Here is a 26,603-nt window from a genome sequence, read left to right on the forward strand (position 1 = left end):
TATTTTGGCTTCTGGAGCTAAAAGGTTGTTTGGATCTACGTAATGATGGATTTCTCACTCCCCCCACCTCTTTTTCCTTTCTTTTCTTCTTTCTTTCTTTTTCCCTCTGTCTTTCTCTCCCTTTCCTCTCTTCTCCCTCCTTCTCTCACTCTTTTCCAGACTGTATGTAATCAACGTGAGAAAATAACTTCAGAGTGTAAAGAACGCCCCAAACGAATAACATGCTTACAGCTTTTTCCGGCTTTTATGTTTTCAGATCGTTTCCCTGTGGGGAGACAGAATAAGGCCCCAGGAAAGGGAACAGTCACTCTGAGCGGTCAGGCTGAAGGAAGTAGGCCGTAAACAAACCACGGGGAGGCCCCTAAGGTCAGGGCGAGGACTGCCGCGGTGGCCTCCGCACGCCAGGCAGCTGCCTGGGAGCTCCGGCTCCACGCCTTCTGCTGACGGAGGTGGCATGGTTTGCAGACCGCGCTGACAGGGGAAGATCGTCAAACATTTGACATTACTGATTTTTACTGAGACTACCTCACGTAGCCTAGGTTGGCCTTGGACTCTGGGTTCATGCGGTCCTGGGACTGAACCCAGAGCTTCCTCAGTGCTAAACAAGGGCTGCCTTACTATTAAATGAGCCACAGCGACAGTCATTCCTTGGCTTTGATACCTAAGTGCTGATAATTTGAAGCTATGTTTCACCAATACTTTTTTTCTAGGCATCCAGGGCACGGTAAAACCTGGACCAAAATAAATAAAGAGCAACCAATCACTTTTTTGAGACTTACAGAATGTTAAAAATTAATGCTAGGCAGGGTAGATAAAATTAAATATTTTAATACTATTACGGTATATACTATAGGGATCTGCAATTGAAAGTATTATCCAGTGAAAGATGTTTAAAGACTTGAAGCCTTGAATCCCCCAGTCCTTCACCAATTCCAAATGTAGACTTTACTGTGTGAGTATATTGAAGTTTTCTAAAGGAAAAAAACTGATAAATAGAAACACACACGCACACTTTATTAAGAGTAGCATACAGACTGTGGTCTGGCTAGTTCAAAAGTGGCTGTCTTTCAACAAAAGGCCAAGAATTAGAGAGTTGTTCAGCCCACTGGCCATGTCTCAGCTGGTCTTCATTATATGCCGGAATCCTTAAGAAACATGTCCTAATACCATCAAGCAATACCTCAGCAGCAGCATAGGTGAACTTGCCAGCAAGAGTGAGGACAAGGCTCAAAAATGAAAGGCTTCCTTCTGTGTTGTTTCATGTAAGCGGTCACCAGCAGGTGTGGCCCAGACTTCAGGTGGGCCTTCCTATTCAAGTTTCTGAGATGGGTTTCTCTGAGCAGCTCTAGCTGTTCTGGAACCATCCACCTGTCTCTGCCTCCTAAGTGCTGCGGTTAATGGTTTTTGCCACCACTGCTTTGCGTTTAGGGTGGGTCTTCTGACTACAAATGATCTATCTTTAGGGTGAGTCTTCTCACCTCACAGGATCCAATTAAGAAAATCCTTCAGTGGTCAAGGTGGCTCATGCCTGTAGTCCCAGCACTCAGGGAGACAGAGGCGGGCAGGTCCCTGTGCCAGCCTACTCTACAAAGTGATTCCAAGACAGCTAAGACTATACAGAGAAATCCTGTGTGAGGGAAGGAAGGAAGGAAGGGAGGGAGGGAGGGAGGGAGGGAGGGAGGGAGGGAGGGAGGGAGGGAGGGAAGGAAGGAAGGGGGGAAGGAAGGAGGGAAGGAAGGAGGGAAGGAAGGAAGGAAGGAAGGAGGGAAGGAAGGGGGGAAGGAAGGAAGGAAGGAAGGGGGGAAGGAAGGGGGGAAGAAAGAAAGAAAATCCTTCATAGGTGTGCCCAGATGCTTGGGTTTTAGTTGGTTCTAGTAGTCGTCAAGTTGTATAAAATTAGAAATAACAACAGAAACCAATAAAGTAAAAAAGAACAATGGAGGTTCTAGGAAGAGCTCAAGAAAGGAAAGCAGATCGCAAATCCTACAAAAAGGAAGGCAGTTAAAATTAGGAGGGTCTTTACTTTGGGAGGGGGAGGGAAGGCAAGGCAGAGGAAGAGGGAGGAGGGATAAAGGGCACTAAGGATGACTGAAAATTTATGATGTGTATACATATTAAAAAAATATATATATATATATATTTTGTCTTTTTGAGACAGGGTTTCTCTGTGTAGCCTTGGCTGACCTGGAACTCACTCTGTAAACCTGGCTGGCCTTGAACTCACAACCTCTACCTTCCCAGTGCTGGGATTAAAGGCATGTGCTACCACTGCTGGAAATGAAATTTTTATGATGTTACTCTACTTGGGGTAATAATGCTCCCTCCAAAAGCTATAGAGTAATAAAAAATTCTAATCCTAGGCATGAAAATATTATCTTTGAGTTGTTGGTCAAGGGAATTCAAAAGACTCCTCCCAAAATATTGTCCTTGGTTGCCCCCAGACCTTGAAAGTAAAACCCTATTGCTAAGGGCACTACACACCTTAGACACAGGCCTTGAGAAAACCAAGCTAGAACAGACCTGCAAGTCTCATGGGACGCAAACTGCCAAGACAGAAAAGCAATTAACGAGCCTACCCATCTGTACTTAGAGTACAGCTAGGAACTGCACTGGCTCCCAAGTGGTGCTGGCAGGCTCTCTTCCAAGATCCACGCTTCGCTAGTCACAGGTCATTCTCTGGGTTTCCAGGACCAGCCATGATTTCCGTCTTGTTGAACTGGACTTAATGTCCAATTTACAGCTGTTACTGATAAACTCTGACTGCCACTACTGCACTTATAGGGGTATCTTCCTGTGCTGGTCATGATTGTGATCCAAAAGCACACAGCAGCATAGGAATACTGGCTGCTTCCCTCCCTTGTCGGCTTGCATAGCACCTTCTGGTTCTATGAAAGCTAGTCTCCAGGGAGGCAGCTTTCATGTCAGATCCAGCTCAGATCCTTCAAGTATTTGTCTGAACGGTCTTTAGCAATAGGGCCTTATTGCCAACCTCTGGGCGGCCACAAGGGGAACAGTGATAGCCTATATTGTTTTGAGTCTCTTGCACTCAACCAAAAACTCCAAAGGCAGTTTTCTCATGCCTGGTACTGGGGTTTGTTTATATAGTCTATGGCTCTTGGGGAAACCACTCTGACGCCTAGTAGCATGATGTCATTTAAACTACATATCTGCATACATACTGATGCATTTACATAGACTTTATATAATTTTAGGTAAATAATAAATAGTAATATTCCTAGGACTTTCCCAAACATTCTTAGTGTTTATTTCCACCTTGTTTTCCTATTTCTCTATGTTCTCTCTCATTTGTGTGATTATATAACTTGGGTTAACTTCAGAGACCACAAGAGTTAAAACAAAAAAGTATCATGGGTAAAGGGGAATGCTAGAGAGGTGAATAACAGGATAACAATGATACCATTACTTTTTTTTTTTTTTAATCTTTGGATATATACCTAGGAGTGGTATAGCTGGATCTTGAGGTAGCACTATTCCTAATTGTCTGAGAAAGCACCAAATTGATTTCCAAATGGTTGTACAAGTTTACATTCCCACCAGCAGTGGAGAAGGGTTCCCCTTTCTCCACAACCTCTCCAGCATGTGATGTCACTTGAGTTTTTTATCTTAGCCATTCTGATGGGTGTAAGGTGGAATCTCAGGGTCGTTTTGATTTGCATTTCCCAAATGACTAAGGACGATGAGCATTTCTTTAAGTGTTTCTCTGCCATTCAATATTTCTCTATTGAGAACTCTGTTTAGCTCTGTACCCAATTTTCTAATTGGATTACTTGATTTGTTGCTTTTTAACTTCTTGAGTTCTTTATATATTCTGGATATTAGCCCTTCAAAAGATGCTCAAGCATACAAGGACATCTGGTCAACTATGTTCATAGCAGCTTTATTCGTAATAGAATCTGGAAACAACCCAGATGTCCCTCAATTTAAAGGCAAATGGTTCAAACTAGAATATATCATCCTGAGTGAGGTATCCCAGAAAAAGAAAGACACACATGGTATATATTCACTTAGAAGCGGATATTAGACATATAATATGGGAAAATCATACTAAAATCTGTACACCTAAAAAGCTAGGAAAGGAGGAGGACCCTGGGTAAGATGCTCAATCTTCATTCAAAAAGGCAAATGGGACAGACATCTGAAGAAGGTGAAAATAAGACAATAGAAGAGCCTACCACAAGAGGACCTCTGAAAGACTCTACCCCGCAGGGTATTAAAGCAGATGCTGAGACTCATAGCCAAACTTTGGGCAGAGTGCAGGGAATCTTACGAAAGAAGGGTGAGACAGAAAGACTTTGAAGGGTCTGGAGCTCCACAAGGAGAACAACAAAACCAAAAAACCTGGGCCTAGAGGTCTTTTCTGAGACTGATACTCCAAGATACAAGAACTCAGTGGCTGGCTCTTTGATCACCCCTGACCCCCAACGGGGGAGCAGCCTGACCAGGCCACAGAGAAAGACTATGAAAGATAACCCTGATGACCTGATAGGCTAGGGTCAGATGGAAGGAGGAGGACCTCCACTATCAGTGGACTGGGGAAGGGGCACGGGAGATGAGGGAGGGCGGGCGGGGGAAGTTGGGAGGGGGTGACGATGGGGCTACAGCTAGAATACAAAGTGAATCAATTGTAATAAATAAAAAATTATATTTAAAAAATCATTGAGTTGGGCATGGTGGTCTGTAATCCCAGCACTTGGAGATGCAAAGGCAAGCAGGTATCTGTTGAGTTTGAAGCCAGCCTGGGCTACAAAAGTGAGTCCAGGACAGCCAAGGCTACATGGAGAAAACTAGTCTCGAAATGGGGGGTCCCAATCCCACAAAATCGGAAACCGTAATATACAAGCAAAGACCAGTAAGACATAAAAACAAAAACAAACAAACAAAAACCAAATACCCTCCTTCCACTTCTGTATCCTGGACCCCTGCAGTCTACGTAACGGTGGCTATATATCTTAAATTGCTTACGAAGGTATATGGTGCCCTCCTCACACAACAGTATCTTCAAGATGGTACTATGACCAAGCTTCAAAAGCCGTATTATTACTCTTTCAATAAAGCAGAAGTGTTCTAGCTTTTTTGTTTCTATTATGATATCATCTACAAATGTGTTGGGCCACATTCATAACTATTCTGGTATGCAACATGGCCTCCGAGTTGCAGGCTGGGTACAGATTCTGGGTGGTGGGTGCAGTATGCTAACTGGACTGTTAGAAGGCAGCTAAGCTGGGAGAGAGCTGTCAGAGACCACACTGGAGGGAAAGAGTCCTGCCTTTAATGACACATTGCAATGTTGAGGGCAGAAGTCGAAAGCCAGAGAAAGTGCTCTGTGAAATGGCACAGTGCTCGGGAGTGAGGCAGACCAGCACACAAGGAGATCCTGGGCAAAATGCTCTGGCAGTTTCTTGGCGCCATAAATGGGGAGGCAACAGGGAGGCAAGCAGGCAGATCCCTGGCTCTCACTGGTTAGTCAGTTTTGTAAGCTCTAGGTTCAGTAACAACCCTGTCTCAGAACAAAAGCAGCACCGAAAGTTGTCCCCCAAGCACACATACATGCACACACACCTCCATTCACTCATGCAACCATATGAACATGTGCCCACACACCTGTGCACGCACATGCATAGATTCCCCTTTCTCCCTTTACAAGGTCTCTTAGCACAGGTCTCTCAGAGGTGGAGATGAAGGGATATTAAAGTAACTTTGAGTCACCTGAGGTAATTGTCTCGGAGGCTTACGGCCTCCATCTGCTAACCTAGGCCTAGTCCTGGAAGCCTCTAGCCTCTGTACAATCTACCCCAGGCCTAGAATGTTTTCAGCCTCTGGGACTTACTGCTGAATAAATTCACCCTTCCTAGTTCTTTCCGAGCTCTCGCTGGCGGATTTAACTCAGCTGTTCTGGCTCGAACTTCTCTCCATGCTGACTGATTCCATCTGGCTTCTCTCTCGGCAGCTGACTGAACTGTGGTTGGCCTCAAGATAATTGTATCAATCTGTTCTAATCTGGCTCCTTCTCAGTCTCTTGCTGGTTCTGTCTCCTCCGTGTCTAGCCTGTTCTCTTTAGAAGCCACAAATTGAACTGCCACAGACTCCACTCCAGTCCACTGCCTCTCAACTCACTGCCTCAACTGACTGAACAGAGCTCACATGTGCAGGCCTGTCTACTAGGTGTTGGGATTAAAGGTGTGTGTCACCTCACCTGGAAACTTTCCTTTACCAGAAACTTTCTCTATACCAGGCTGGCCTTGAACTCAATGGTCTGCTTGCCTCTGCCTCCTGGGATTAAATATTTGTCTGTATTCCAGTCAGAGTAGCCAAGCTGCTGGCTTGGAGGGCCTAAAGCTTTGGCTTTACTCTTGGTCAAGATCAACAAAGCACCTAGAGGAGTTTAGCTCCAAGTCAGCTCCTGAGCTGTAGATCTCAAGGTATCATGTCTTTGCTTTGTGGTCAAGTGGAAAAAGCCTAAACTGTAACACAGGATTCCATGCTGGCGTATCAAGCTTATCAGCCCTCGGATACCGTCTCTAGAACAAGCTTTTCAGGCAGGAGAGAACGTGTAACTAACTGCCTATGTGTTGTGTCTAGGTTGCAGTACAGGGCGGCTCCTCTCCAGGTGGATGTTTGTCTCCAAGGACGGTGCTCCAGTATAGCAGAGCATCAACTCCTGCTGTTGGCAGACAAGTCACTGGGCCGTTAGAGAAAGTAGCACAGACAGGGTGAGCCCATCTCCTGCTGACCCGCAGCCCCTGCCCCACCACCTGGCTGTTCTGCGTCAGCTGTGCCCAAGTGTGCAGTGCCCACTGCAGACCAGTTTGTACTGTCCGCCAAGGCTTCTTTGTGAGCTCTCAACGGCGCCGACATATACTAAGCCATGCACATACGCATGTTGCTGCAGGCTCTTCTGAGACAGGGCGGCCTTCAGCTGCTGAGCCTCAGGCCACAGTGCTGAACTGCACACATGCTTCCACGCCTCTCGGCTCTGCGCCACTTTCCATGTCTAATATTCATAAAGCAACGTATTTATGCCAACAACCAGTTAGAAAGCAGATTTCCAAAACGTCACACAAAACTATCATTAGCTTTACATTTTTATTGAAGTTCAGCCTCAAAACTTGTAACAATGTTTCAGTGGTGCTGTTTCTAGCCAGTGTTCTCAGCTGCTTCACATGATTTCTGAAGGTAACTTTGAAGAACTCATACTCTAATTTCTGCGACATTCCAACGTTATATACGCTAAAGTCTTGGTAATTTCTCCATTATTTTCCTCCATGTCAAGAGTTAAAAGTTAAAATATTGAAAATTTAGGCTATTAGTACCGTGGCCACCATAGTATATATAAAAAATTATACAGACTTAAGCTGTTTACATTCTCTTTAACGTTTCCTATAGAGAGAAACTGACTTCAACTCTAGAAATTCCTCATTAAAGCGTTCAAGCATCCCCTGCTGAAGCACATCTGAAGCTCTAAAACGCTTTTCCTTAGTTAATTTGCAATTAACGACTTAAAAATAATTGTGGCACTTCAGTAAGACATTTGTTCTGCTGCGTCCCTTAAGTACCTCAGGTACAACCTGATCAGCAGCAAGTCACCGGAGAGAATAAAAAGTGTGGCTTTAAGGTGTGAGTCGTTTGGGGTCACGAGGAAACATTGAGGTCTGACGGACATTATGCAACCCCAAGAACAGCATCGTCACCCTTTCCAATCCTGTGGACAAGAAAATGACAGTTAATCCCTCCCTGAAAACCTTTCAGTTACCAGTTCTAATAGCTTTTTGCTGGATCATATTGTTTTATTTTACAAAACTGAAATGATACCTATTAAATATTTTTTCCTCCTCCTCCAGACACAGGCATTCACCAATCTATTCTCTGCTTCTAACCCTAACAACTCTAAGATACTAGCAAAGTAGAATCACACAGATTTTGCCCTTTTGCAACTGGCCTATTCATATATTGTGTTCAGAGTTCATCTATGCTGTTGTAGACTCAAAATTTCTTTCTTTCTTGTTTTTTAAAGACTGATTGGCATATAAGTTAAACATCTTGTTCCAGAAACCCAAAATATTCTAAAATCTGAAAATTTGGGAAAATCAAGCAGCACTCATGGATTCTCAATGGCAAAGTCTATAAAATTATTCCAAAATTCAAGAAAATGCAAAATCTGAACTATTTCTGGTCCTGAGCATATCAGACAGGGGACTGTAAGCAGTCCCACAGTTTGCTGGCTCATTTACCCATGATGGATACCTGGCTGCAGCTACAAAGATATAGTCCTGGGTATTTCTTTCATGTGCTATTTCCAATTCTTCTGGGTACACACAGAGAATTAAACTCCTGGACCATATGGTAATTCTTTCTTTACAGTACAAAGACAGAAGTAGACTGTTGGACCCAAATGAATCCTTATCTTGTTTAGGAACCCCAGTGGACATACTGATCCTCTATTTTTTCTGGTAGTTATTATCACAGCTTAAAGTAGCAGCCTCCCTAGCCCTGGGAAGTCCATCTTGCAATGACCAGTGCTGCTGAGCATCTCTCATGCACTCTCTTTTGGACAAATTTCTGTTTGGGCCCTTTGCCCATTTTTAAACTTGAGTTTCTTATCAAAAATACAACCTGTAAATATTTGTTCCCATTATGTGGGCTACCTTTTTACTCTTATTTTAACTTTAAAAAATTATGTTTTTATAATTACGTTCTGTGTATATACAGATGTGTTCAGGTGCCTGCAGAGGCATCAGATCCCTTGAAGCCAACGTTTCAGGTGATTTTGAGACAGCTGATTTGGGTGCTAGGAACTCAATTCCAGTTGTCTGAAAGAGTAGTGAGTACCCTCAACCTCAGCCATCTCTCCAGCACCATTTTACTTTCTTTCCCTCCTTGGCCTCTTCCCCCATTATTGGTGCTAGGAATCAAATCCATGGACTGTGCTGACAAGACAAGCATTGAACTATACATTCTAATTGTCTTTTCAATCTTTTAAGAGCTGGGAGTCAAACCCAGCCTTGTATATAGTAGGCAGATAACTATATTTTTGATGCATAAAGTTTAAAAATTTTCCTAAGTTCAACCTTGTTTTGTGTGCCACAGGTTCTGTATCTAAAAAACACGGTCAACTCCAATGTCCTGATGCCTTTGCTGTGCTTTCTTCTGAGAGTTTTATAGTGCCATTTAGGTCTTGGATCCATTCTGGATTAATGTTTTTATATGGAGTTAAGTAACATGTAAATATCAATTTTGTTCTAATCACTGGGAAAAACAAACAAACAAACAAACAAACACACACTGTTCTGGGGGCTGGAGAGATGGCTCAGGGGTTAAGGGCATTGTCTGCTCTTCCAGAGGTCCTGAGTTCAATTCCCAGCAACTACATGGTGGCTCAAAACCACCTGTAGTGAGATCTGGTGCCCTCTTCTGTTGTGTAGGTCTACATGCAGGAAGAGTACTGTATAAATACTAAATAAACAAATCTTTAAAAAAAACAACACTGTTCTATGACCTTTACAATTTATTTATTTGTTTTTATTTACGTGTGTGTGAACACGTGAGTTTATGTGAAGTACTATGTGTGCAGGAGTGTGCTCAGGCCAGGAGGCTTCAAGGCCCTTGAAACTGGAGTTGTAAATGGTTGTGTTGTGAGCTGCTATGTAGGTGCTGGAAGTGCACTCAGGTCCTCTGTGAGAACAAGTTCTCTTAATCACCGAGCCATCTTTCCTGGCTCCTTTTACAGCGCTTAAATGTCTTTCACTTGGGTTTAGAAAATTAAGCATAAGCAATAGCAGTATTACCAATGCCTCCACCAGCATGAGGAGGGGCTCCAAAGCGGAAGGAATCAATGTAAGCTTTGATTTTCTCCAAATCTACAAAAAGAAAACATAATTTATTACCTATTACTAAAATTAAGATATTGGGGGAAAGACTCACGAGACATCTTTAAAAGGTTGTTTGCAATGTGTTATTTTTAAATATATACTGTTTAAATATTTAAATTCCTTACCAATTCCATGGTGTAAAGCTCTCTCTGTTAGCAACTGAGGATCGTGTATTCTTTGTGCTCCAGACAGTATTTCTTCTCCTCTCATGAACATGTCGTAGGAGTTAGACTGTTTCTGCAGAAGAAGAATGAGTGAACCGCCGCCATTCTTCACATACTACATGATCACCCTTTTTCCCACGATAAACATGTGGGGGGGGGGAAGGCCATGTTGTCTTTCCAGAGTTAATGACAACGCTTCAACATAGTTTTCTCTCTGTGGCAGAACTGCTGAGGGCAAAAGTTCTTTGTTTTCTGTTTAGATTTCCATTCTCCTACCACTCCTCCCAATAACCAGAACACTTCATTTAAAGCAATGGTGCTTGTTTTTATTTTACTTTATTGCCTGAAAAAATTTTTTTAACAAGACACGAATTTTGTTCAGTTCTGAATGCAAAGTACCAATAGATATTTAGTCTATTTAAGAAAGCTCTTTCAAGAAAAGTTAAGCTGAGACTGAATTGGCCTATGCTTAACCTGTTGCCTATCAGGCACGTGATGCTCTCAGTTTAACCTACTATAACTGCTAACCTCTAAACCCTGCCCCAGACCAATGACTAAAAACACTAAGGACAGGGCTCAGCAATCTGTTTCAAAAAGCCATCCAGTCTGCCATTGGTGGTGTACACTTTAGGAGGCAGAGGCAGACAGATCTCTGTGTTCTAGGCCGGCCTGATCTACATAGCAAGTTCCAGGACAAGTAGAGATACACGGTAAGACCTTGCATTTAAAACAAAACAAATAAACATAAATAAATAAAAAATAATAAACAGAAACAAACCCCAAGCCCACCAGATGATTTATGACTACTAATGCTAGGAACTATTGCAAATCAAAAAGCTGTAACACATCTAGATTATTAACTCCTAAAATAAAATATAAATTTTGGTTTTCTTCAAATCTATCAAATGAAAACACACTTTACAGGCTGGAGAAATGGCTCAGCTGTTAAGAGTATTGGCTGCTCTTCCACAGGACATGGGTTCAAGTCCCAGCACCCACAGGCCAGCTCACAACTGTTTATAACTCCAAGTTCTAAGGTATCTGACACCCTCACACCAATGCATATAAAATAATTAAAAATCATAAAAAAAGAAAAACTCCACAATTTACCACCTTGGTGTAAAAATTAGTAAAGCACGCTCCCACCTCAAAGTCAACAATGGACTCCCTACACTCTGAGCATCTAGCACTATTTAGCACTCACAGCCCCCAACTCGACAAATCTTTAGAAAAAAAATGACCGAGAATTTTAACTTAGGTTCTCAGGACTAATTTGCTACAACATTCAAGTGTGGTTACTAGAAAGTGTTTTTCTTCCCCACAAATAGGTGATTTAAGATGAAATTACTCACAGGATTTCTTGGGTCGGGCATGGTGTAGAAAGGTCTGACAGCCAATGGATATTTATCAAGAACATAAAAGTCTGTATCATACTATTAAAAAAAAAAAAACTATGTTAAATCTGTACAATACTTTGCGGACATTTTATAATACCAATCACTATATTAACATAAAACCTTCCTAATAATTTAGGTTTTTATTTTGATACATAAATAAAATTGGGTTAAGTTTTCCAAATGGAAACAACTCAAGTAAATACTGTTAAAAAGTTTTACATTCTTTGTACTACCTCACAGGCTTAGTTAAAAAGCAACTGCATTTTAGCTCTTCCGTTTGTTAAAACTGCAGATGACGGAGAATGCCGACAGAGTGCAAGAATGCTCCAACAGCGTGCTCAAGGCCCACTGGCAACACTGCAGGGCCCCAGAAAGCCCAACTCCACAAAGCCTAACTGGGTCAAGAGCATCCAGCAGGGGGAGCTCAAGGGCTTCCTAAACTTCATCAAATTACTGTTCTTTTTAATAAGAATACAACTAAGAGAAGCTTTTACCTACTTTGGTTTTAGTTTCAGAAGTAAGAGCAACAAGCACAGGTAAGACTTTTTATAGCTCAGAGGCCTTTCCTCACTAATCTATAAATCTGAAGTGCCCTTTCGAGAGAGGGACTTCAGCACGACTGCACAAATGCCACACACTCAGTTCAGACAGTTGGTCAGAGTATGCCTCAACACTTTTTTTCTTTTTCTAAGAACAAAGTACAGTTCCCTTTACTACCAACGGACACATAGCACTGCGGGCAGGTAACGAATATTCTGTTACTGCTGCCTTTCTAAGAATCCTACCTTTTCCTTCACCAAACGTCCCAACAGTTTCTCATTTGGCGTACTGAAAAAGAAACAAGAAAGTAGTGTCTGAAGGTGACAGAAACTCTTTTATCTTGAAGTGTGTGGGTGTTGGACCCCTGGAGTTGGGAGTTACACAGGCAGTTGTGAGCAGCCTGATGTGGATGCTGAGAACCACACTCACCATCTTCGGAAGCTCAGTCAGAGCTCTCGAGCACTGAGCCAGCTCTCCAGTCCCTACCAAGCTACCACTGAAAATACCTCTCAATTAGTACGGCCCCTTCTATTTCAGGCGCTAAAAGGATAGCGAACCTTGCTCCAAACACACTGTCAGCTCCCAACCTGCTTCTTTTAAGACAAGCACTCCAGGAAGCCACCAACAAGCACGCCTTGCCCCCACTCCACACAGTTACATACACACTGCTCGACCTTTAGATCCAGGAAGGTCTAGCATTCTACTGATCCAGACAGGGCAGAAACACCTTACTGATCATGTGAAATAAAATCCAGTGGGCCAGCACTGGCAGTTTTTGCCATTAAATAGTCCTTAAAGGCAACCTGTGGTCAAGAGGTACCTTTTTATTGTCTGTTATTTTAAAAACAACACCCAAGGCTGGAGAAACGGCTCAGAGATTAAGAGCACCAGCTGTTCTTCCAAAGGTCCTGAGTTCAATTCCCAGCAACCACATGGTGGGTCACAACCATTTATAGTAAGATTTGGTGCCCTCTTCTGGTATATAGGCAGAACACTGCATACACAATAAATAAATCCTAAGAAAAACAAAAAACAATGCCCAAAATACTGAAAAAGTATATTGTTTGAGTTGAACTAATTATTAAAATCTACGGTTTCTTTTAGCAATAAAGGGTATGCTGAAAATCAGTTTTTCTTTAATAAATAATGGGATTAGAGTTAATATATATTTTGGGGGTAAAATAAAAGTGTGCACGCACACATACGTGCGCACACACATGCACACAGATAACCACTAGCTTTCTCTTCCACATATCTTATGGACTGTCATGATGATTTAACTGTTTTGGCCAGAGACCTCAGAATGAAATGTACGTCGATAGCAATTTTCTTTCTTTCTTTCTTATGGAATTTATTCCTAAATTATAATGTGTATGAATTAGACTTAGGTAACAAAATATGGCATAGTGAAGAAATCTTTTCCTTCTCTTTTTTGTTCTATATTACTAGGGATTGAGACTAGGGTCTTGGATAAGGTGCTGAGCTATGCCCACCATGTCCCCTATAACTCTACACACACACACACACACACACACACACACACACACACACACACACGAGGTTTGTTTGTTTGGGACAGGGTCCTCTTCATAGCCTTGGCTGTCTTGGATCTCACCATATATACCAGGCTGGCCTCGCACTCAAGAGACCCACCTGCCTTTGCCTCCTGAGTGCTGGGATTACAGGCATGCGTCACTACGCCCAGCTTATAAAATACTTTTTAAAGAAACTTTTGTCTGTGTATGACCGTTCTGTCTGCATGTACATATCATGTGCACTACATGAATGCCTAGCGCCCTGTAAAGCCATGGATCTCCTGTGTACTGTGGGACCAAACCTGTATCCTCTGAAAGAACACAAGTGCTCCTAACTGCTGAGACACCTCTCCAACGCTCTATCTATATAATATCATTTTTTAATTTGTTGTGACTGTTTGCATGTGTTCTATAAAAACAGCAGGTACGCTTATCCACAGAGCCATCTTTCCAGATCTCCTTTTCTTTTTCTTTTTTCGGTTTGTCGAGACAGGGTTTCTCTGCCTAGCCTTGGCTGTCCTAGACTCACTTTGTAGACCAGGGCAGCCTTGAACTTACAGGGATCTGCCTGCCTCTGCTTCTCCTAGTGTTGCCAGCTTCTTCTCATTCATTTGAGGCAGGGTATCTTTAGGCTCCCCTGGTTGGCCCAGAGCTTGTTCTGTGGTCCAGGCCAGCTCTGACTTAGCCACTTGCCGGAACTACTGGCCTGTGCCAACAGGTTTGCTTCCCACATTTGCCAAAGGGTAATAAACAGGGAGAAAAAGGAAGTCTAGACAAAATTATTGAAGCATAGGCATATAACATTTACAATTTTATTATGTAAAGTAATATTCTACAAAATACCAAAGTTAATAAAAGTTATTAGTTAGGTGAAACACATTAAGCCTAAGCAGTGAAGTTAAAAGAAAAAGCAGGGACCAACCTTAGATCTTCCTCGTCTCCCATTTCAACTCCTGCTTCTCTAAGCATAGCGAGAGCTTCACAATATTCCAGTCTTAACGTTGGCTCCAAAAATTTGAACGGCTCACATGGGAACTGTTTATTTACAGTTTGAATTTCAGTCTGAAACCTGTATGTTAAATGCTTTAGTTAATAAAATGTTAAATATTTCTTCCACAAGAGGTCACTGTAAACAATATAGAATCTCAGTCTTCGAACCCCTGACTGTACCAAGAAAAGCATTATAAAATTGTTAAGAATTAACTTGCAGCCTTTCTTGGTGAGACCTGATAAGCCAGAGTCAGATGAAAGGGGAGGAGGACCTCCCCTAGCAGTGGGCTTGGAAAGGGACAGGGAGGAGCTGAGAGAGGGAGGGGGGACTGGGAGGGAATGAGGGAGGGGGCTACAGCTGGGATACAAAGTAAATAAACTGTAATTAATATAAAAACATTTAAAAAGTTGACAAAAAATTAACGTACTTAAAATATTTAACTCTATTTCTTGGTTTCATGTTTTATAAAAAGATTACAGTGATATAAAGGATCACAGATGTGAGGGTAATCAGAGTCTCAGAAAATAAGCAAGCATTCTTCACAACAGAAACGCAGTTCTCTGCAGCTAGCATTTTCTTGGCCTCCTACGTATAGAGAGGGCACTGGACTGTGGGGGTATCATAGCAGGAAGAAGGTAGCATTCCTTAAATAACATAGAAAGCATGAGGAATGGGAGAAGGCACACATTTAAAAGCTGTAAGCTATCATACCTGCCCCACAGATATTTTAATACGATTTAGTAAGATTTGGATTTTTATCTGGCCATAGTAGCGTATGCCTAACCCCAGCACTTGGAGAGGCAGAGGTAGGTGGATCTCTGGGAGTTCGAGGACAGCCTGGTCTACACAGTGAGTCCAGGACAGCCAGGGCTATACAGAGAAACCCTGTCAACAACAACAACAAAACTTTAGATTTTTCCTAAAATTTTATGGATGGAATGATAGGAGACTTACTTCAAATACAGGGGAAGGGAAACAGAGATAAGAATTGACCGTAGACTGACAAGGCAAGACCTGATGGACCTAATTTCAAAAACATTCTATAGCAAGAACTGGAGAGATGCACCGCTGGTTAAAAGCAGACTTCTCTTGCAGAGGCCCTGAGTCCAGTTCTCAGCACCCACACCAGGCGGCTCGCCGCTACCCTAACTCCGGCGTCAGAGAAACTGACGTCCTCTTCTAAACTCTGGATACTCGCAGATGCACAATTAAGAAACAAAGAAAGGTCCTTACACCCATAGGGGACTACAGTATGTGCCACACCTACAGTCACTGATTTGGAAATGGCTGCCGCTTGGGCTGTTCACCTACTCATGCCTCTCAAAGCTCTGAGTCACTGATGGTGCTCATCTGGGTATTATTCTGCAACATAAACACAAGTGGGATACGGCACAAGCCTCACAGTCCAAATTACAAGGCAAAGAAAAAAAAATGGTTTCTAGATGACCTGTAAAATACAGAAGTAAGGCCGTTTCCAAACTGTTGCCCCACCACCCCTCCCCCAACAAAAAAAAAAGCCAAACAAAATAAAAAACTACAATTGTTTCGAAATTAAGGCCATTTTAACCTTTCTTGAAGTCCTTTGAATATTTGCACCAAGGTGTCAGCAATTTCTTCTACAACTTCATGGTAGTGGTAATTAAAAGCCATTTCAATATCCAAACCAACAAATTCAGTCAGATGTCTATGGGTATTGGAGTCTTCGGCTCTGAAAACTGTTAAGTTAACCAAAGAAAAACAGCACAGTATTTTAAGTCTTGGGTAACTGAAAACTTAAATGCAGATTTCTACTTGGTAGTGGCTAAGTAGTGCTATTTCCCCACTCCTAGAGAGACAGAACACTGACAAGCCATCTGTTTCAGCATTCTCCTACACAGCAAGTTCATTACTAACTCCCAAGTCCTAGATAAAAGCAGAACCAAATGCAAATTAATAAGAGGCTCTTGAGAACCCCCAGGGAATGCAAGATCCTGAGGCATCAACTCAATAATTAAAAACAGATTCAATTATGACCAATATAGTGAGTTTGTTTCCATTTTACTAAGATACTAAGAAAAATGCAGCTGCGTAAATGGACTAACGTCATACACTCCCCAGCAGCTGCCCGTCCAGCCCCTACGCTCTCTACCCCTCTCGGCAATCCTCCAGAGCAGCTCGCCTCATCTTTCACTCCACTGCCGCAGTACTGCACCTGGAATATGTCACTGCCTGGAGACTCCCAGAAGACTGCTGTAACCAAGGCAAACGACAAAAGCCTCAAACCTTATATTTTCCAATTTAGTCTTAGCCTATGCTCCAATTTCTGACTTGTGCTTCTGTTTTCTCTGGTAGTCCATGCTTTTTACCCATCCTAGTCACTCTGACTAGAACATATCTCAGTTTTTTCATATCCTACTACATCCTTAAAGCCCACTTTAGTTTGAATTTTCTTTCATGGCGATTCCAGCAAACAGTCTTTCTACACTCACTGTCAACTGTACAGCACATTCTGATTCTTGTTCTTTTGAGATAGGGTCTCACTCAGTAGCCCTGGCTCTCTGGAACTCACAATAACCTTCCTGCCTCAGCATCCTGCGTGCTACTGGGTTACAGGCATGAGCCACCACATGGCTACCTGACACAGACTTAAAGATGATGTCATTTGGGTACATAATCATGGGATTACTTTGTAATTCATCTGCATATTCCCTGTGACTGATCTATGCATCCATGGCTTATTCAGTGCCAGAAGCGGAGATAACATTTGTTTCCTTTTGCTCAAGACATGGCCTGTAAACCAGGAATACCACAGTTAATCTGGATGTTTGTGAGAACCAAGTCTCAGGCTTCCCCCAAAACGTACTATTAGAACCTGCCAAGATCCCCATGAGCATTTGATGAATGCTGCTGATTCTTTTATGGACAAGGCACCCAGCTAAGAATATGTATACAATACACGTCTAGCAAATAACTCCTGACAATTTCAGAAAATTAAAACATTTAAAATTTGGGCCCATTTTTCTATTAGTAAAAGCTTAAACTTCATTTAACTATCAAAAATAAAATAATCTGGTTAAGTTTAAAAAATATTTCATTTAATATATATGTGTATGTGTGTGTGTTTTGCCTGCATGTATATCTGCGCATCATCTACATGCAAAGCCCACAAAAGCTAGAAGCAAACATCAAATCCCCTGGAACTGGACTCCTAGCTGGTTGTTTGCTATGGCTCAGCAGTTAAGAACACTAGCTTCTCTTCCAGAGGACCTAGGTTTGATTCCCAGCACCAGCCTGAGAACTCAAAGAGATTCACCTGCCTCACAGTCCTAGGATTAAAGCTGTATATCACCATGCATGGATGGTCCTCAGAGCACACCTTTTTGAAATGAGATATCCTCTCTCTCACACACACACACTCTTTGTCATTTCTACCTTAAAGAAATTGAGAACTGAGTTGAGAAACTTGCATACACTAAGAAATGCTCTCCCACTGAGCCAACTGCATCCCTGGCTCTTAAATTCTATTATTTGTGTAATCTGAAGATAAAAGGATTTATGACTATTATACTATATAACTACTACATACTATGTAACTACTATTATACCAAACTATTACTATTATAACTACTCTATTAATTATTTAACTCAATATAATTAAACAATTAATAAACATATAAATGACAATATCTCACCTGGCCCAATGCAGAAAACCTTCTCAAAATCAGCACAGATGCACATCTGCTTATACAGTTGTGGGGACTGAGCAAGGTAGGCATTATTTTTAAAATATGACACAGTGAAAACATTGGCTCCTCCTTCACTAGCAGCTGAAATAGAAACATTTGTACTATCATAACCAATTGTATGCTAATCCATGTAAATTCTTAATTTTAAAAAAGTAGTTCACTTAGAAAAAAAAGAAAACCTAGAAAAATTAAGAATTGCAGATAAATATTCCCTTTTCTGAATAGACTTCATATTTATTACTTTAATGCTATTGAAACTAAATGAATAAGTAAAAGGACAAAAGATATTCTTATTTCCTTACTTTTTTTCTGAGACAGGGTCTCATCAAGTAAGGCTGCTGTCTTAACTACCTTTTTTAACAGCCAACAAATGATTTTATATCTTTCTTTTTTTTTTGGTTTTTCAAGATAGGGTTTCTCTGCATTTCCCTGGCTATCCTCACTCTGTAGACCAGGCTGGCCTCAAACTCAAGAGATCCACCTGCCTCTGTCTCCTGAGTGCTGGGATTACAAGTGTGCACCACATGCCCAGCACTTTAATTATTTTTCTAACTGTCACGAAATGCATGTTAAATTTTTTATCTCTAACTAGCTGCTATTCCTTTTATCATATGTATACTGTTTTGCCTGCATGTAGTATGTGTATCATGTGCACACTTGTACCAGGGAATAGAAGACGGCATTGGATCTCCTGGAACTAGAGTTACAGATGGTTCTGAGCTACTGTGCCGGTTCCTCTGCTAGAGCAACAAGGGCTGTCAACCAGTGAGCCCCCTCTCCAGGCCCATGAATGATATTTTTAAAAAACATATTGTTAGCCTTAACAGCAGTGGCAAGCTCCTTTACCCACTGAGCCATTGTGTACCGGCCCTGAAATGTTTTTGGTTTTTTTAAGAACACTGGATATTCTTGCAAAGGTCCTGAGTTCAATTTCCAGCAACCATGTCGTAGCTCATAGACATCTATAGTGACATCTGGTGCCTTCTTCTGGTGTGCAGACATACACGCAGGCAGAATGCAGTGTAAGTAACAAACAAACAAACAAATAAATCTTTAAGAAAAAAACAAGGTGGTTGCCAGCAAGACCAGCTAGAATTTGTAACACATGTTTTAAGTGTTATGTCAGCAATTACAAAAGGGTAAAACAATTAAGAGAATATTCTCACGCAAGAATGACATCAACAAATATCTAGTGATTTTTACAAAGAAGTTTTATAAAAGTAAACTGTAGCATCAAATTTGAAAAAAAAATTACATAATAAAAATACCTGTGGCCTAACTTAAACCACAGGAATTGTGCTGGGCTTGCTACTGCTTCACTTCCTCATCGTTACCACAGGCGCCTCGAGGGTAGACTGCGGAACACTGTAGACGGTGGCAGTACTGACCGCGAATCACGGCACTGAGCCTTAAAGGAACTCTTGGGATTATTCCATTTAAAAAATTAATATAAGCAACATCTAGGAAAATTATTATTTTTTAATTCTAGGGTACAATATGAAGCATACCTGAAATAATTTTAGGAGTTTGGATTTCCACAAAACCTTTGTTAATTAAAGTTTCTCTGAAGAGATGGCAGATGCCGGACTGGAGACGGAAGACGGCCTGACTCGTTGATGTCTGCAACAGAGCATCAAAATCTACTTACATCAACCTGGCACACCAAGCAATCAGCAGGAGCGAGTCAAGCTATTCCTGTTCTCAACAGCTGCTAAGTCCAACCGTCCTGGAAAAGCTGGAACACACAACAGCCCAAGCCAGAAGGTGACGAATACACATGAGCATACCAAACCATTCTCACTGCAGATGCTTCCCGACACACACTCTAATTTGTAAGAATTCCTTTTGAGAAAAGTAATTAACAATTAATCAAACACCGTGCTTGTAGGTTCTCTTGAGGATTGTTTTTAAAGACAACCAATTGAGTGAGTTGTACCAATATTTACATAGCATAAAATACTCAGAGTTTAGCATGGAGTAAAAAGTTTCCAAAGACAATATGAATGTTCATCTTAATCATCAATTACATACTAATTGTAGATAGCCATGCATCTGTCCCATTAAACTACGAAAATGAATACACAAAAGGCACAAGCATCTCACAACTCTGACGCACAATAAGCACACAAAGCCTACAGCAAGCAGCCCTTAGGAGCTTACTGCTGTTACCATTTCTATTTTCTTTCCTTTCCCCCTTACCTCCTCAACTACCCCAGCTCCCTCTGTTACATTCGAATTCAATCAAGATTGATTAGAGAGCTCTCTAGTAATTATCGATGCTCCAGTCGAAACAAGTAGTTTCTCAGCAAGTCTTGCATAATACATTAGAGAAAAAAGTTATCTCCAACGTAGATGTTTAAGATACTCAACCTCGAACCACAGAGCGGCCACTGACTGCACAGTGGTACTCAGGCATTTCAATGAACGGCTCTGCGGCTTCACCTCGCTCCTGCCTAGGCACGCACCATACTCTGATGCAGACACTAAGGACCAAGTAGCCACTCTGCATCTCCTTTACAAGAAAGGAGGAGGTCGGTCGAAGCTTATTTTTGTTTGTTTTTTCAAGACCTGTTTCTCTTTGTATCCCGGGCTGTCCTGGAGTTCACGCTGTGGACCAGGACGATCTTGAACTCACAGAGGTCTGTCTGACTGCCTCCCTGAGTGCTGGGAGTAAAGGTGTGTGCCGTCATCACCACTGGCTTGAGGCTTAGTTTTTTACGTTTATTTTGTGTGCACAAGCCACATCTGAAGTGTGGAGGTCAAAGGATAACTTGTAGTAGATAGCTCTCCTTTTCTACCATATGGGAACCTGTAAAGTTCAGCTCGTCAGGCTTAACTGCAGGTTCCCTTACGCCTTGAGCCATGTCACTATCCCAAACCAGGGAGACTTAAGCACTGTTGATTCAAGTTCAAAGCATAAATTAATAATTTCTCACAAACGATGGAGACATGGTCTTTACAGCCTCTATGTTTTAGACACTTAAATCCATACTGGAGAGGTGGCGTGTGACTCTGCTTGTTTATTCACTTGCCCATGCGCTCACTCATTGCTTTATTCATCTGTTGTTATGTGACTTAAGAAAACACTGGTTCACTCAACCACCACAAGCTGGTCCGCTTTCAAAACCTAGCAATGTATACAGCAAAGAGGTAAGTCACTATATTGCTACACACATGGAGACACAATTCCCTGCAGTGAAACATACTCTGTAAGGGCCACTAATGTACTTCATAGCTGTTAATTTCTTTTAGCAAACAGAACTAAACTTAATTATGTTTAAAACAAAAACCAAAATTTAAAACAACTCCCAAAACACCAAAAACCAAAAAATAAATACACCCGTCACATGTTAAACCGGCTCTTGGCTTTCTGGTTGTATCAACAAGTCTGTCAATACATGTGGAAAATGGCTCCAGGTTACATACAAGAAAAAACAGCTCCCTGCTGCATTAGGTTCCTCCAGGCACTTGCTCACTGCTAGAAAAACAGGCACCTATTTTATCAGAAAGAATGAACTGGGGTATAGCTCAGGGCTGTAACATTTGCCTAGCATGCTAACATACTCAAAGTCCTGTGTTCAATTTGTATTAAAAAGAGGAAAACAGGAATGTAGCTCAGCAGAAGGTTTGCCTGGCATGCACTAGACCCTGGGCTTAATCTCTAACACCAAAACACAAAACAACACAACACTAAGAAACTGAACAGTTATTTGGATAATTCCAACATGTCCCAATTTCTACTTGGCACCTATAAGCTAAGGAGCATTCTCTGGCAGATCCTGCCTTTTAGACGGCTCGAGAAGATTACAGTAGCACATGCCTGGAATACCAGGCTGAGGTAGGAGGACAGCGGTCAGGGAGAAGGACCGCCATGAAGAATGAGGCTGGTGGAATACCAGGCTGAGGTAGGAGGACAGCGGTCAGGGAGAAGGACCGCCATGAAGAATGAGGCTGGTGGAATACCAGGCTGAGGTAGGAGGACAGCGGTCAGGGAGAAGGACCGCCACGATGAAGAATGAGGCTGGTGAGAAGAGTCAACCAGAATTTCTATTTTAAACGCGTGAGCTCTTCAAATGCAGTAGGAAAACATGTCAAAGGAAATCTTCAATTATTGTGATTATTTGTAATGCTGACAAAATTTCTTACAAGGAGGATCACACTTACTATTGAATGCACACCCACACCGGCTGTCTTTGTACTCAAGACATAAAAAGTTACCACTAAGAAGCTTGAATATCCATGTATGGAAACTTGTCTGCAAGAGAAACTGTACTCAAGAGACTAAAGCAGAGCCTGAGACACTTTAGGTCAACTGTAGAATCATGCTTCAGCGACCAGTGTTCCTTCACAAAGCATCCTGAGGACATAAGAGGACAATGTGGAGGAGCTAAAATCTAAGGAACAGTAAAGGGAGTTTCCTGACTTTTGGTCAAACAGTCATTCCAGGTAGAATAATATTTAAAGAGAACTAAAACTTCTGTCAACTCTTTTAAAATATGGACTATTTTAGGGGCTGGAGATAACTCAGCAGTTATCAGACAAGATGAAAATAAAGGGGGGAAAAAGCAAGACTCTGTACTTACAGAATTAGTTTCCCTGAGGTCATGTTATTAGGCGGTGGTGGTGGTGGTGGTGAATGCTTTTAATTGCAGCACTTGGTAGACAGGGGCAGGTGGATTTCTTTGAGTTCCAGGACAGCCTGGTCTACAAAGTAAGTTCCAGGACAGTTAAGTTAAACAGGGAGACACCGTCTCAAACAAACAAACAAACAAACAACAAAAAAAGAAAACAACAGGTCAAGAAGGCAGGTTAATAAGAAGAATCTGAAGTGTGAAGAGGGAGAATTAAACAAACAAACAAAAACAAAACAATTGAGTCAATTGGTGGTGGTGGTGGTTCACGCCTTTAATCTTGGCATTCAGGAGGCAGAGGAAGGTGAATCTCTGAGTTCAAGGAGAACCTGGCCTACAGAGTAAGTTCCAGGACAGCCAGGGCTACACAGAGAAATCCTGTCTTGAAATACTAAAACAAACAAAAAACAAGATAAAACAACAACAAAACCCCAACCAACCAACCAACCAACCAACCAACCAACCAACCAACCAACGACACAAAAAAAACAAACCCAAGTCTACAATGAAACTGTTAATGGTAGTGAGTTTTTCACTATTCTCACAATAAATTATTCTTCTGTTGTGTTCATTTTGTGCCTTAAAACAAACAAACAAACAAAAACCCCTCAATTACTGCCTCAACAGATCCCACTCTAGCTTTTGCTTCTAGAGGCTACAGACTTCTTGCCAGTTAACAGTTTGTTTCTGAGTTTAGAGAAACTGCGTGAAGCTGGACTGAGAAATGTGATCAATGTGATGAACATTCTTTATCTGAAAATGTGAAATGCTCTAAAATGTGAAATGCTCTAAAATGTGAACCTTTCTAAACACTGACATGATGCTATAAACAGAAAATTTCACACCTTACGACTAAGTTTTATGTAAAAAATTAATTTAAAATACTGCATATAAAATTATCTTCAGGAGATATATATACATAATCTATTAAGTGAATTTCATATTTAGGCTTTGGTCCCATCTCCAGAGTAGCTCACTATGTACATTTACATATTCCTGAATCTGAAAAAAACTTCAAAATATTCCAGTTTCAAGCACTGCAGTCAAAAGACATTCACTCCGTCATAGAAAACTGGGTAGAAAGCTATTTCTAAACTTATACCTCTTTCATTCCAAATGAGCTATTTTTTAAAAATCAGGTTTATGTAGAATTTATCATCAAGTACAAGTAACCTCTTAATAAAAAACTGGAATCACTGCAAAGCTGCAATTATATTACTATAGTAAGGAGACTTCAGCAGAGCTCAGGTTAAAGCCCAGCCAAGCCTCTCGAGCAGGCAGGCACTGCTGTACATGACAAAGGTGCTGCAGATGGAGAATGGGTGGGTCAGGCATCCCTGTGACACTGATTCAGGCCAACAGTTAACACACACTCAGGACACTCCCTGAACTACGTCAGACCATCCAAATCTATGTTTAAAAATGTCATATATAATGGCAATCACCTATGATTCACACAGCACTCCCAACATTTGCTCTGCTGCTCACATAAACCAGCATTACTTTGTTTCTGCCTCTACTCATTTCTGTCACTGTGGGTTTCACTCCTATTACATTATTTCCCTTTAAATTAGACCTTAAATGGTACATCTTTAGTAATATCATCCATAAACACATGAATTTATTTTGCAAGTTACATAACTTGCAAAGCATAAGCATACATCTGCTTAACACACAGAAATATTGTTTATTTCCACTTTTAGAAACATTACAAAACTGTAATGTCATAAATTCCAAAATGCTGGCATGCAAACTACATTGCCAAGAAAACCGTTTGTATTACAAGGGTGTAAAAATTCTTTAAAACTGTCTAACTGTTGTCTAAGTGTTTCAGGATTCCCTAGTTTTGTTAATGACGCTTTTAGAAAGTTATACTTTTTTAGATTTATTATGTGTGTGTGTGTGGTTTGTCTGAATGTATATATGTGTACCTTATCCTCAGAGGTCAGAAGGGGCCATTATTAGATCCTCTAAAACTGGAGTTGCAGATACTTGCCAGCTTCCGTGACAAGGCTTGAAAATGAACTTTGGCAAGAGGAGCAAGTGCCGGAAACACACCCTACCAAGTATTTCAGTCAACATGACCCAGCACTGTTAGGATCTCCAACTTTTCAAGAAAAGTCACCTTCCCATCCCTCTTTTCCTCCCACAGATCACACTATTTTGCCCAAGATGGCCTCCAACTCCTTTTTCTTTTATTTGTTTCTGAGCTAGGGTCTCATCGCTGCAGCTAAGGATAACCTCTAATTGCCTATATAATCCAAGCGGACCTTGAACTTGCCCGCCTCAGCCCCTTGAATGCCGAGATTGCTGGTGCACACAACCACCACACAACCATGCCTGGTCACATCCTGGGTTTAAGTGAGCCTTTTGTCCTCGCCTCCCAAATATCTGGGATCACAGGTCTGTGGTGTTGCACTCAGCAAAACTCCCATCATTCAATGGTGGCGATACGTTTAAATTATAATACCAACACCACAAACAAATATTTTCTGGGCCGATTTGTAGTACACGCCAATAATGATGTTGAACAAATAGTATCGGCAAACACAGTATATCTAACTCTCCTGGCCAAAATACATGAAAAACCCTGAGCTTTCTAGGTAGTATCAGGAGGTTAGATTTTTTTTTTCCCAATATAAATTAAAATGGAGAAGGTTAAAAAAAGAAAAGACAGAAAGCAAATAGAAGGAACACTAAGTGTACTATACTATAAGGGGACACTCACAATTGCAGAAGAATCAAAGTCAGAAAAAACCCGGGGCAGCAAAGAACCTGAGCCTGAGACAGAACCCTGAAGCAGGAAGATGTGGTCAAACATTAAGAAAGAAAGATGACAAACCACTGATGAAACCACTGAACTCTTTCACTTGCCCTAAACCAAAAGGGCAACAGAAGCCCTGTGAGACGACAGTGTGAACCGTAACAATGACTTACTTCCTAACGCCTGTCTCTGCCTGGCTGCACTAATTGTATTCAATCTTTTTCACTTCTTGCAGTGAAGTTAACAGCTGCGTTTCCACTTGCTGTCTACCTTCACCTAGAAGCCGCCCAAACATTGACCTTACATTCATCTGTTATTTTCAAACAAAGCAACTCAGTACCCTGTGAATTAGTACTCACCTGCTTCTGTTCCTGGCAGCTCTTTCTAGCGGGAGGGTCATTCAGAGAGGCACACTATGTCATGCATCATACTTACACACAGGCAGGTGGCAATTAGCTTTCTGGTATCCCCGCATATAAGCATATCAACAAACAAATGAGGCATACCCTAAGGTCAATGACTCTGTTGTCTAATCTTGTATCCTGGTTAACGGTAGCTCTTCCTTCCTAAAAACAAAACAAAACAAAACAAAAAAACAACAACAACAAAAAAAAAAGGAGGGAGGATGAGAAAAACAGATTTTACCAGTATTTTAAAGTACACAAGAACGTATATACCTCACTCTTAGAAGCTGTGTTTCCTCTCAGTGAGAGATGGGTATAAAAATACTGTACACAGAAATGAAGGCGCCAAGAGAATGGACAGAGTAGGAGGAAAGGCAGGGAGGAGTTTCCGCTGGAAGGCAGAGAGGATGAGGAGGACGGTAGGGTGCACCTTCAATGCCAGCACTTGGGAAGCAGTAGTGGATCTCCATGAGCCTGAGGCTAGCCAGAACTACACAGTGAGACTGTCTCAGATACACTCACAACACCCCGACAACAGAGAAGGGAGTGGAGGGGAGCGAGACTT

General features: G+C 41.6%; 1 protein-coding gene across 1 annotated transcript in view; it reads right to left on the reverse strand.

Moving 5' to 3' along the window:
* Positions 1 to 7,085: 7,085 nt before the first annotated feature.
* The window catches only part of Dars1 (aspartyl-tRNA synthetase 1), a 52,998-nt gene continuing 33,480 nt past the window's right edge, over positions 7,086 to 26,603 (reverse strand). Inside the window, exons 7-16 of the mRNA XM_021648615.2 lie at positions 26,141 to 26,200; positions 19,748 to 19,859; positions 18,186 to 18,320; positions 16,082 to 16,229; positions 14,446 to 14,592; positions 12,234 to 12,276; positions 11,404 to 11,484; positions 10,013 to 10,124; positions 9,804 to 9,875; positions 7,086 to 7,720 (exon numbers count right to left, since the gene is read on the reverse strand). Coding sequence (XP_021504290.1) covers positions 7,629 to 7,720; positions 9,804 to 9,875; positions 10,013 to 10,124; positions 11,404 to 11,484; positions 12,234 to 12,276; positions 14,446 to 14,592; positions 16,082 to 16,229; positions 18,186 to 18,320; positions 19,748 to 19,859; positions 26,141 to 26,200 — 1,002 coding nt within the window. The 3' untranslated portion in view covers positions 7,086 to 7,628. The remainder of the gene's footprint in view (positions 7,721 to 9,803; positions 9,876 to 10,012; positions 10,125 to 11,403; positions 11,485 to 12,233; positions 12,277 to 14,445; positions 14,593 to 16,081; positions 16,230 to 18,185; positions 18,321 to 19,747; positions 19,860 to 26,140; positions 26,201 to 26,603) is intronic.

Source organism: Meriones unguiculatus, chromosome 18 (assembly GCF_030254825.1).
Source record: "Meriones unguiculatus strain TT.TT164.6M chromosome 18, Bangor_MerUng_6.1, whole genome shotgun sequence".
NCBI lineage: Eukaryota > Metazoa > Chordata > Mammalia > Rodentia > Muridae > Meriones > Meriones unguiculatus.